Source organism: Cryptomeria japonica, chromosome 2 (assembly GCF_030272615.1).
Source record: "Cryptomeria japonica chromosome 2, Sugi_1.0, whole genome shotgun sequence".
NCBI lineage: Eukaryota > Viridiplantae > Streptophyta > Pinopsida > Cupressales > Cupressaceae > Cryptomeria > Cryptomeria japonica.
In genome coordinates this window covers 657,146,336-657,159,610 of record NC_081406.1, presented here as the reverse complement: position 1 = coordinate 657,159,610, position 13,275 = coordinate 657,146,336, and the positions used below count along the sequence as shown (strand labels likewise).

The 13,275-nt window shown below is 35.4% G+C and overlaps 1 protein-coding gene across 2 annotated transcripts in view; it reads left to right on the top strand.

Moving 5' to 3' along the window:
• The window catches only part of LOC131034068 (LRR receptor-like serine/threonine-protein kinase FEI 1), a 99,795-nt gene that overhangs the window by 38,869 nt on the left and 47,651 nt on the right, over positions 1–13,275 (top strand). For both annotated transcript variants that reach the window (XM_057965419.2, XM_057965420.2), the window contains exons 6-8: positions 1,245–1,316; positions 10,496–10,567; positions 10,699–10,770. In XM_057965419.2, the coding sequence (XP_057821402.1) occupies positions 1,245–1,316; positions 10,496–10,567; positions 10,699–10,770 (216 nt within the window). The remainder of the gene's footprint in view (positions 1–1,244; positions 1,317–10,495; positions 10,568–10,698; positions 10,771–13,275) is intronic.

The window sequence follows — 13,275 nt, the reverse complement described above, 5'->3', positions numbered from 1 at the left end:
ATATTTTTACTGTTCCTTATTGATTCTTGCTTCTAATGGTTGGACACAACTTTGTTACCCAATAAATCACTCATTAATGAAGACATTGACCTTCCACATTCATCAAAACATAAAACCGTTCCACTAGTTATTATAAAAATAGAAGTAGGAATTGTGTATGCTGTCTGTGATTCAGCAGTATAACCAGGGTTTATTGATTCTTGTTGCTTATTTTGTGCAATATGTTTGCTGTTCCTTGTTGATTCTTGCTTGTAATGGTTGGACACAACTTTGTTACCCAATAAATCACTCATTAATGAAGACATTGACCTTCCACATTCATCAAAACATAAAACCTTTCCACTAGTTTTTATAAAAATAGAAGTAGGAATTGTGCATGCTGTCTGTGATTCAGCAGTATAACCGGGGATTGATGTATACCTTGCTGTATGAAAAATGTATTGAAAGAAGCCAAATGTTAAGGACCGTAAAACATTTTGCAGGGTATAGCATCAGCTATAAAAGGTCTCTTGCACCAAGTGCTGTCTTGACTTGCTGACAAATTTTAGGGGCAAGAACACTATGGGTATAGTTGTTGTGTTTATGCATTGATCGGTCATTCGAAACTGATATATTGATCTGTTTAGGTGACCTGTAGGAATACTTTCTTGGGTATAAACTGAGCCCAAAGAGCAGGAGAGTTTACCCACTCTCATAGTTAGTCTTTAACTGTCTTAAGTCTGTAGATGAGCCATCTCTTTACCTTCTTGAATACAAAACCTTGGGCTTGAAGGTGGAGAAAAGCTCTAGAATTTAGGAACTGCTGGTTTAGGACCTAACAGCCATCACATATAATACCATATTGCAGCACAGTTAATAGAATTTCCTTCTAATGACATCTCCTTTCAAGTTGGTATTGATCAATTGTTTGAATGCGCTTGTTCTCCATTATGTTTTGACTAATTACAATGCTGTTATTATTAAAGTATGTCTTGTACCATTTGTTGTTGTAACAGTTAACGTCAAATAGCATTTACGCTTTTTTATTACACCTTATTGTTGTAAATCTTCATTAAACTGTCTGTATATAAAGGAATGTTTGTGAACATGGATTGGGAGTTTGGGCTTCTTTAGATCTTTTTGCTTGCATGCATTAATTTACATATTAGTATCAAATATGAGAAGAAAACAAAGGGGAATTTTGAATGTGATTTTTCAAATGCAATAATTTTCTACTGTATCTCTAAACAAGGAGATTTTGACAGATACCTTCAGGATAACTTTCTGAGTGGATTAATTCCTCCCGAGTTTGGAAAGCTTTCAGAGCTAAAAATCTTGTGAGTGTTGCAACTGTCCCTCTTTTTCATCTGAGTTAAGTGAGCTAAGGATAATTCAGGAGCTTAATATCTTTACAAGTTTATAAACTATTTTAAACTATTTTAAAAACTATTTTACAAGTTTATAAACTATTTTAAAAACTAGTTTTGATTTTCAAAATTTTGAAATAGTTTTAAATGTTTTCCAACTCTCTGTAGCTTTTATTTCATCAAAGCAAGTCTTTACAGCTAAAATTTACTGCGCAAAAATTTACAGCATCTCTTTCATTTACATGATCTTTTGGTTGTCTTTTGGCTTTTTGTCATTTGCTGCTTCAAATTTGATATCTTGCATGCAATAATTTGCTGATGTCTCCTCCTTTACTTCTTAATGCAGATTAAGTTAAGTATGTACAGACATTGTATTATCCTCATGACCTGATTCATAGAATTTAACTTGTTACAAGAAAAATTTCAAAAATCGGAAATTTCAAAATATTTCTTTAGTCTGGAATTAAAAAGTAATTCTGAAGAATTTCAAAATCAAGGAATTCTAAAAAAGGTTAGTCAATTTCTATAGGAATTTTAAAAGACAGATTAAAAGAGTCAAATCTGGCAGGGTTCCTCACTCCCCAAAAAAATTGCTAATTCCTGGAGGTCAATTTCTGTAGGAATTGAGAAATACAGACTGATTCAGATAAATCTAGCCGTTCAAAAAATTTGTATCTGACTGGATCGAGTAAGCTCTGGACACACTTGAAATGAACTTAAAAGTAAGGTCTGCGTTCTTGACTTATTAGATTGAAGTAATCTTTGGAGGCTCGCCTTCAGAACCACTGACTTAGGTTTACCATATCATTAAATTAGGCCCTGTTTACCCCTAATAGAGATATCAGCAATTGTTTTATCTTCTAGCTTTTTCAGGATTTTTTGTGCTCATTATCTTACTATTTTTATTTCCTTTGGCATTGGGGTAAAGAGGAAAAGACTCTGGATGAAAAATATTGAGAAAGGAACAAAGTAATACTAACATTTAATTCAAAATATATAAATGCTGAGTGCCAGGTATCCCTGAATCCAGCTTCTTATGCACATAGAAATAGCCTTAAGTTATACTAACATTTAATTCATAATATATAAATGCTGAGTTCTAGGTATGCCCGAATCCAGCTTCTTATGACATAGAAATAGCCTTTGTACCCACAAATCTGTAGCTACTCTGACATCCTTCTCCATGTCAAATTCAGTCAGCTTGAGTGAGAGCAATTTCATTTCATGTCATGAGTGATTGAGCCAAATAGATTATTTATCCTGGATATCTTCATGATAGCATTTATCCTGGAAGACATCTAGGAATTGATGGTAGGCTTAGATTTCCTCTTGGAATGGAATGTTAGCATTTCAGTATCCCGAACCTCACCATCAGTGTGGTCATCATGGCTTAGGCTGCTTGTTATTATATCATCTGGATATTGTTCCAGGTTCTTGGGAAGAAAGACTTCTGGCACAAGTAACAAGTATTGGTACATGTCTTGGAGATTCCACATGTTCAGAATCATTAGTACCCCCATTCATATGTAGGTAAAGAAATTTGGACGCCTAAGTCTTTAGCCTTTGAATGGTGATCTACATAACACTTGGTGTTAGAAGATGTTGAATAGGCCCAACGTCTTCATCAATCATCACATCCATTCTGAATGTCAAATGATCAGTGTGCACATCAATCAGCCTGTAGGCTTTACGATTGTCACTGTACCCTGTGATCATCAAGTTCTGACTCTTGGAGTTTTTCTTGGCATCTGGAATCCAAATGTACACAACAGAACCGAAAACTTTAAGGTGGGTAACCCTTGGTTTCCTCCCAGACCTTGCTTCCTCTGGGGTCTTTTCCTTCACTCCCTGTGTTGGAGATATGTTGAGAAGGTATACCACAGTAAAAACTGCCTCTACCCTAAACATTTTGGTACGGTTCCCCAATGATATGGTATGGTTCCTCCTCTCAACTACATTTTGTTGAGGGTTATAGGGGTGCGGTGAAATGGTGTTTTGTATCGTGTTTAGCATAGAAGTTTGTTAATTCATTGGAACAAAGTTCAGCCCCATTATCAGCCCGAATAGTGATTATTGAACAACCTGACTCTTTTTTTGCAAGGACTTGAACTTTGAAATTCTTTAAACACTTCTGATTTTGATATTAGGAAAAATACCCACATTTTCCTATTGTAATCATCGACAATAAAAAGAAAATGCTTGGTACCATTGATCGATGTGGTAATAGATCTGCATGAATTAGTTGAAGGACCTTAGCTCTCCAAGATTGTCCTTTTGAAAATGGGTTTCTGTGTTGCTTCCCTGGTTGGCAAGTTCCCTTAACACCTTGTATCTGTTGTTGGATCTCAGGTAAACCTTCAGCCATATTCTTTCAAGCCAATTGAGAGAAATAGGATAGGTTGAGATGCCCATAATGTTGATGCCAAAGAGTACCGATTGAAGATGAACTCTTTGTAGGCAATGCTTGCTCTTAAACTACTCTAGTATCAGCCGGTCAATACAAACCATGATCTTCTATGTCCAATTCAATGGTTTTCTTGGACTCTTTGTCAACAATATGGCACTTGTGTGCACTGAAGAGGATGTCTTGTTCGAGACAATGACACACACAATTTGTTTCACAGACGATAGATTTAGCTCCATTCTCAGAAGATAGTATACATTGTGGAAAATTTGAGATTTCCCTCAAGATGAAATTTGAACATTGCCTTTATCAACAATTGTACACTCTTTACTACCACCAAAGGTTAGTGAATTTGAGGAAGTTGTATAATGAATGAACCAGGCCTTTCTATGTGTAAAATGATGAGATGCTTCTGAATCATTGTATCATGCAAAAGACTTGGAGTGATCTACTAATTGTTTGGCATTCTTTCTATCCAAAAAACACAGAAAACGAGACACTCTGTGAAAGGGGCCAAAACTTTTAGGAAAACAATTTCAAAACCTAGTCGGGAATAATAAACCATGATTTTATCTAAAATGATGAATGAACCAATCCTTTCTATGTGTAAAATGATGAGATGCTTCTGAATCATTACATCATGCAAAAGACACTCTGTGAAAGGGGCCAAAACTTTCAGGAAAACAATTTCAAAACCTAGTTGGGAATAATAAACCATGATTTTATCTAAAAATCGCAAAAAATCTTCACAACAATTTAGAAACTTTGTCTAAAACGCCAGAAGTTGCAGAATTTAGTCAAAATACAGCAGAAATTCAATGGCCCGGTCTGGAAATGTTCCAAAAACGCTAGGCATTTTCAAAAAAACATGGAAAACAAGACACTCTATGAAAGGGGCCAAATTTTTTGGGAAAACAATTTCAAAGCCTAGTTGGGAATAATAAACCATGATTTTATCTAAAAATCACAAAAACTCTTCACAACAATTTAGAAACTTTGTCTAAACCCCCAGAAGTTACAGAAAATAGTCAAAATACAGCAGAGAATTCGATGCCTGGGTCTGGAAATGTACCAAAAACAGGATTTTAGGAAAACAATTTCAAAACCTAGGTGGGAATAATAAACCATGATTTTATCTAAATGTCGCAAAAAGTCTTCACAACAGTTTAGAAACTTTGTCTAAAACCTCAGAAGTTGCAGAATTTAGTCAAAATACAGCAGAAATTTGACACCCTGGTCTGGAAATGTACCAAAAACGCTAAGCATTTCCAAAAAGCACGGAAACAAAGAGAGACTATGAAAGGGGCCAAAATTTTTGGGAAAACATTTTCAAAACCTAGTTGGGAATGATAAACCATGATTTTATCCAAAAATCACAAAAAATCTTCACAGCAATTTAGAAACTGTCTAAACGCCCAGAAGTTACAGAAAATAGTCAAAATACAGCAGAAAATTTGACGCCCGGGTCTGGAAATGTACCAAAAAAGCTAGGCATTTCCATAAAACAGGAAGTCATTCCAAAAAAATCACTGTTATGTTGTATAAGATCCTGCTGTTCTGCTAAAAAACGTGCAAAAAAATTTAGTCCTAGTTGTGTGAATTGTATTTTCAGTCACTAGAATTCCGTTGTGACATGCAAATACCTAGTTGCGTGTCTAAAAAGAACAAAATAAGCCATCAAAATCTTCAGCAAACCATCGTGGACAGAGAAACGATGCAATGCTGACCAAAATTGTGCTGCAATTTGCAGAAATAAAATCATGATTTTGCACTTGTAAAAATATGCACAATTTTCAGATTAAAAAGTGATGTGATTTTGATTGAAACAAAGCCCACAATTTTGTCAAAAATCCTTGCGTGATAAAGACCACCAACCTTTGAAGTTTCCAGTCAAAAACCTTCAAATTCTTGGTCTTGAAGAAGCCTGTGAATTTTTAATAGAATAAAACCATCAAAAAACTGCCCGTGAATTTATAAAAAAAAGTCAAAACCTCAAGAAAGTTTACCTAAGCTTTGATACTATATTATGAAAAGTAATGTTCCACGGTGTTTCCTAACAAGGGGGTGGGTTTTGGGGGCGGCGGATAGCGGCAGCGTGGGTGGGGTGGCACTGATATACATATAGTACTTGAAAAGATAGTTATAAAAACATGCCGAAGAATTACAATTTTGAATTTTCAAATGAAACTTCGGCAAATTAGTAAAATAGAAAATACGAAATGCTAAAATACTTGAATACTACTAAAATTTGAAGGGAACATTCAATATTTAACAATTTAACATTGAAGTTCGAACAATGAAAATGTCAAATTTGAGATTTATATTATATTCAAGATTTCATAAAGATCATTACAATGAGTAGAATGATGTCAAAATAACAAAAGGTAGTGAATGAATGCCTCTAATCATCCCCAAATTTCTCATCACTAGAACTATTGGACTCCAAACTACTACCAACCAGCCTTGCCTCTGTAACTGTAGTATTCTCATCAATCTGTGCTGGCTTCTTTGGCTCTACTTCCCATCATGTTACTGGACTCACACAAGTGTGTTGTGGGCAATGAGACACAAAGCACTGTGTATAACCACAAGCTTTCTGCTCTTCTAGAGGTAAGTCTATTCCTCTTAAGAGAGTGGATGAAGCTATACATAGATGAGTTCCTCTCAGTAGTCGAAGAATTAGAAAAGTGAGATAGTGTAAAGTCCCCATTTTGAAATAGGATTTAATAATAAATGCTAGTAATAAAAATAAAATAAAAATTAAAATATAAAAGAATAAAATTAAAATAGTTAAAATTTGGTTAAGTTTAATGAATGGGTCAAAAAGCATGAAATGAAAAGTTTTGACTCCCTCAAACACGAGAAATAAAAGGGAGAAGAGAACTTCATTTGAATGTGGGATATGGAGAAGGGAAGAAAGATGGAGCATGTGAATCAAGGAAGGATTAAGGGAAGAAGAAAAGAATCTGAAGTAAATAAGGAAGTGTCTCTTTCAAAAGGGCAGAAGTTATGAAGGGTTGTACTCTTTGAAAGGGTGCTAATTGTGAAAGGTTGTGACTCTTGCCAAAAGGCAGACATGATGAAGAGGTGTGACCTTTCCCCCATATAAGGATCAAATGGAATGGGGGGAAGGAAGTGGAATTGGAGGAGATTTAGAGCAGATTCAGATCAGAAGTATATGGAGGGATCTGAAACAAGATTTGAGAAGGAAAGAAGAAAATAAGATATGCAGATCTAGAAGAAGATATGCAGATCTTAAATGGTATATATGCAGGTTTGAAAAGCAGTAAAGTCAGATTTGAGAAGTGAGAGAGAGGTGAAGATTAAATAAGAAATGAAAGGGGCAGCAGTTGTTTCCAAACAGACGTATCTCTTCATAACCAAAGGGTGTGATCCTTTTTCTCCATGAAGGGTATAAAGTGAAGGAGACATCATTTGAAAGGCATCGAACCATCTAAGAGATCAAGCAAAGGCAATCAACCATAACTGGATATCTCATTTCAGAATTATTCGAAGGATAGTCAGCAGACTTGATAGGTGTTTGGAATGATGCATAATGCATAGATCACTTGACTTGCTGAATTGTTATCATGTCTTCCAATTAATAATATGCAGGAATGAATGCATAATCACTGATGATAAAGATTCCTTTAAAGCTTCAGCCAATCTGCCGTCCCATTATGGAGGGGAGATATGTGCATATAAGGAATGCAAGTAGCATAATGGTCCATTCGAGTTGGATAACCTCGGGTGGGGCTGGGAGGCTGAATGGTGGGTGTCATTCCGTGCCCTTGGGCTTGATGGATAGGCTAAAGGCGCCTTGTATTATCTCCTATAGTGCTTCATTTTGTGGAGGAGGTATTGGGAAAAGCTTGAAGGGAATCCACATGCACATTATGCAAACTACAATGATGATTAAGATAATGTCCCTAACCCTAGTAGGAATGATTGATTTTAGATCTAACATGATTGAGGGGTCTCAACCAGGATCTAATTGGTAAATGATATCTCTATCTCCTTCCTTACTTCACTTGGGAGTGTGCTTTTAGGGCAAAAATTAGTGCATTACAAAAGGGGACATTACAAATAGCAATCAAATGGCTAGAGTGATAGTCAAAGAAATTGGTTCATGGTAGTTCCACCACAAAATTGGGTTCTTCTGTGCTATAGTTGTCATATCCATCTTGGCCGGTTCATAATAACCCCTAAGATTGGCAAATTTGGTCCACTTAGTATGAATGATGCTGGCCTCTACAGGATCATACATCTTCTCAATGGCCCTAAAGAACCTTGCCTTCACCTCAACATTCTATACTGGTGTAACACTCTACCAAGCCTATGCTTGTACAACTCGGGGTTCAATGCATAGGCAGCCATGTGCAAGTGAGTGTTGAGCTTATGCCATCTTCGATGAATGATTGGCTAAATGTGCTCATTGTAAAATGCTAATGTGGTGTCCTCTTGCACGACAACCATCCTTTGGTCAATCATAGAATCAATGCACTCATACACCTCCCCAAGGGTAGGTGCATTCACATCCCCATATCTATCTCGTTCATTATCCTCCCCTTCCCTGTCTTGGACTCAGCCCATTGATTCCATTCTGCTGTCATAACCATTAGTTGCAATGACTCTTGCAACTCAATCATTCTCTCTAAGAGAATGAAAAAGGATGCATATCTAGTCTCATCAAGATTCAAGAACTCCTTGGAGAAGCTTTTGAAGAGTGCTTTGATTCATTCAATCTTTCCCATGTCCTTGAGTGCATTATTCATTGCATGCACTCAACAAGGAGTTCATATTGTTGGCCTTTTCAGCTTGTACCACCATAGGTAAGAGAGGGTACGGTTCACTGCCAATGCCCCCCGTGCTGCCTGAAAACACCTCACTAGCTGAAATCTGTGAACCAGCGGCAGTCACCTTTTGCAGGTTAGTGTTTGAACTTTGAAGGGAAATGGCTATATGGGAGAGGGCAGGAACCATCTTTGTGAGCTTTCAAAATCTAATCTTATAGAATAGTTCTTTTCTGGAGTTTTGAACTACTAATCTCAAAATGGTGCTTTAATCTTTCTGTTTTGATCCATTCAATCTTTCCCATGTCCTTTAGTGCATTATTCATGGCAAAATTTGAAAACTCGGACTCGGCGCGGACTTGGCAGTCCAAAATAGGACTTAGATTTGGGACTCGGCAAAAAACTAGGCTAGGACTCGGCAAAAAAGAAAACAGTAGTTTTACCTTTAAAAAAAAAATTAATTCATTTAGAGAATACGAAAGCCTAATTTGACTATCAATTTGTCATAATTCAAACATTACACGTCATATGATCTTCAAACACTCAATATTTGAAATTTCATAATTCATACTCATGGATTCAAACTTTCAAAGGTATAACAGCATCATAAATTTATAAATGTCTGCATATAATGATATGTCAAAATGAGAAAAACAACCAAATACAATCGACATCTTCCTCTTTCCCTTTCTAATGTAACTCAATTTGTCAGGCGTCAAACTAAAAAGTGCCACAGTATAAAAATGATGATGAATCCTTTCTTCAACATTGTCTTTTTGGATCTCAAATGCTCCTTTTCTCCTCTCCTTTCCTATTTTGGTGTTCAGCCCTGTTTTGGTCAAGATTGGACAAAAAAAAAGTGAAGGAAAAGTCACCTTTTTATGTTTTTTTTACCTCCCTAGCAAAAGTGAAGGAAAAGTGATGACAAAAAGTCCAAAAGTCACTCTTTTGGACTTGCCTCGAGAGTCAATGGCAAGTGGACTCGGCTAGAGATAGGACTCAGGAGTCTGGAGAGTTCTGGAGAGTCCTCAAACTAGATTACATCTTCATTTTCTCGTGGCATGCACACAACAAGGAGTTCACATCGTTGGCCTTTCTAGCTTGCACCACCATAGGTAAGAGAGGGCAGGGTTCACTGCCAACAACCCGTTTGCTGCCAGAGAACACATCACTAGCTGAAAGCTGTGAACCAGCAGCAGTCACCTTTTGGAGGTTAGAGTTTGAACTTTGGGGGGCTATGGTTAGGGGAGAGGGCAGGAGCCATCATTATGAGCTTTCAAAATCTGATCTTATAGAACAGTTGGTTTATGGAGTTTTGAACTTCTAATCTCAAAATGGTGCTTTAATTGTTCTGTTTTAAATATTCACAGTACTTTTTGTCATCTAAAATCTGTGGGCCACCTAGATGTTGTCTTCAAAAGTGACAGTGACATAATTTTATAACATGTTTAATTGTATACACTGCCAACTTGCTTTAATGCATCTGCCAGTAAAGATGATCTAGACGTACTCAAAATGGTAGCAAGCACATGTTTATTTTTTACTTATTCTGTTATCATTTATTTTGTTTGTCATTTATCTTGTAAAAAATGTCCGCATTATGTTCCTATTTGTCTCTTAAATTTTCTAGATCTTTGTCTGCCAATTTCATATTTTTGCATGTATCATTTTCACATTCTTGATGCCTTGATAGCAACTGTTCTGGTTTTGTTTGTATCAACCAAATGTTCCTGTTGATAAAACAAAATTTGATTGCATGGGCCATCTCATTTGATTGTGGGCATCTTTCCCATCTGAAATTCAACATGTATTGTATATCCCAGCTTTGCAGGAAATCTGTGGAGAGTATTGTTTGCTTTCTTGATGCATATTAACATCAACTTTTCTAATACTATAAGATGTAACCATATTCAATTTGACAGTATTTGATTTTGTTCTCTGTTAATTTGCAGAGATATATCTAGTAATACGCTTCATGGTCCAATTCCTGCCTCGCTTGCAAAACTCACAAAACTTTCAACATTGTGAGTTTATTCATTTTGTAATTAGTTATGGTTGTTCAACGTAATTGTTTTATGTTCACATTATATGCAGGCACAATTTAATACTTAACCTCTATTTGACGATAATTTGTTACTTGTGATCTTTTTTGAAGCAATGTTTCAACTAATTTCTTGGCTGGTCCAATACCATCTGGAGGTCCATTCAACACATTCTCCTCGAATTCGTAAGTCGGTTTATAGATATAAGCATAGTCCCGTTTCTTTTGCTTTTGGAAAGTAAATTATTCAATGAATTATAAATAACCTTATAAATTCTATTATTGTTAAGTTAGTGTGCATACTTTTCTTTTGGAAAACTGTGAAAAATAAATGGTCTTATATTTAAGTAATGAGCACATGACATTTTTATTTATTTATTTTGGAAGTCTTTATTTGATTTAGATTCGAGAGTATAGATTATTATCTGAACTCTTGTACTTGATTTGCGAAAAAATATTCCTTTTGTCACAAGGGTCATCTACAGCCATATACTTAGTATGATTTTTTTGAATTTATTGGTCTGAAAGTTTACGGCTATTCTAAGTAAAAAATAATACAACAATATTGTTGGAAAGACTTGATAAATACAAAACTTTCCTTATTTTGTTATCTTCATTTACACAAACTATTTTGTAAACTTCTTTAATGAGATTTTGTTCAGAAGCTCATTTTTGTATCTGGTTTGGTTGGCCCTGACACATATCATGTTGTAGAGGGCTACTGTGTGAGTTAAGACATTATACATACAGGTTGGAAAAGCTCATTTTCCACTTTGGAATAAATCTTGGTGACAATGATCCTGTTTGCTTGTTTAGTAATTCCCTGAAAATGGGCTGTTTTCTCCTTTTTCCTGAAGTTAAACCATTAGTATTCGTATTTGCCATCAATGCTAGTCTTTTCATGGTGCCACTTAAAATAAATATAACTGCACTCACTTGATATTTCAAATTCTCCATCATTTCACCTTTAGATTCCCTAAATACATTTTTATACTGTTTGGGTAATGTACAATTGTTTGGTGTTCGCTGATTTCTTTGGATGAGAATTACCCAAAACCCTCCCTAATTATGTTAGCTCCATAGAGGTTTGGAATGAAGGGATTAAGGATATAAATTTGGGGATGATGGTGCACATCTATTATAGTACTTGAGAAATACTTATAATGTCAATATGGTAAAAATATATAATTAAACATGTGTCACATAATGGTTAGTACATACCTTTTATAAATATATATTTTTAAATTTATAAAATATTTGTAACAATGTTATCTAAACTAATTTTTAATATCAATTTAGCAATCTTATTTTAATTGTAATATTTTTTTAGTTTTTAATTTTGTGTATGATTATCAATATATTATCATTTTCAAAATGTCAATATGACGATTATCAATATATTATCACATTCACAATATCAGTATGTGGATTATCGATTTATTGTTGTATTCAAAATGTCAATATGATGATTATATTCAAAATTGAATTACAATTGTCATGGGAAACTGCTCGTTTCGAATCGCTAGACTTATTGAGCTGAAACTCCTTCAAATCAATATCGACCAAACCTATATGTGCGTTATCGTTGACTTAACTTGCATGTGCCATATCATTGACTTGTGTTGGCTCCTCTTGCTCTATAAACATTATGCTGTTGGATTCCCTTTGTCAGTGTGTTGTGGTCAATCAGAAACAAGGCACTATATATAGCTGCAAGATTATCTGCTCTCCTAGGGGTAAGTATGTTCCTTTTAATAGAATGGATAAAGTTGTATGTAGACTAGTTCGTCTTAGTACCAAAAGAACTTGGAACTTGGGACAAGACGCAAATGTATGGTGTGGTTATCAATGAATGATGCCCATGCATAGTCCACCGTAGTATTGAGTCCTCTTGTGCCATAGTCCCTTATGCATATTTGTTTCTTTTGGCTATCTTGTAAGTGGCAAATTTAGTCTACTTTGTACGAATGATGGCTGCATCCATACATTGTACATCTTTTGAATTGCCTTCATGAACTTTGTCTTCACATCAACGTAGTGCACAAGGGTAAGTTTGCCAAGCCTTTGCACATACAACTACAATTCAATGCATAGGGAGTGTTGAGCTTGTTCCACTTTTGCTGAATGATATGCTGAATATATTTGTGATAGAATTGCAAGGTGGACTTTTTTTCATGATAGAATGCCTTCATTTGGCCAATGCATGTTCTCAATAAACTCAATGCACCTCTCCAAGGGTTGGAGTATTAGGTTCTCCATACTTGATGTTTGTGAAAATTGGAGTTACGATAGACAATATATTTGGCATCAACCCCAAAAATGTCGCTCTTCACCACTTTCTTCACCCTCTTCCCCTACTTTGACATAGAATTAGGCCATCAATTCCACTCTTGTGTCATAACTAATAGTTGCAATGCCTTATGCAATTCAAACATCTTTTCCAAGAGAATGACATATAATGCATATTTATTTATAAAGGTTTTAGAAATTCTTTCTTGGAGAAGGACCTAAGTAATGAATGTGATGAGTGGTGGTTGTAGATAAACATTTGCACATTATAGCATCAAGAACAACTTGTTTGATCCAATCTATTTTAACCATGCCCTTGAGTGTGTTCATCACATGCACTCAACAAGAGGCCCACCATATATGTATTACGAAAACTATATGACATAGAATGATTACCAAGAT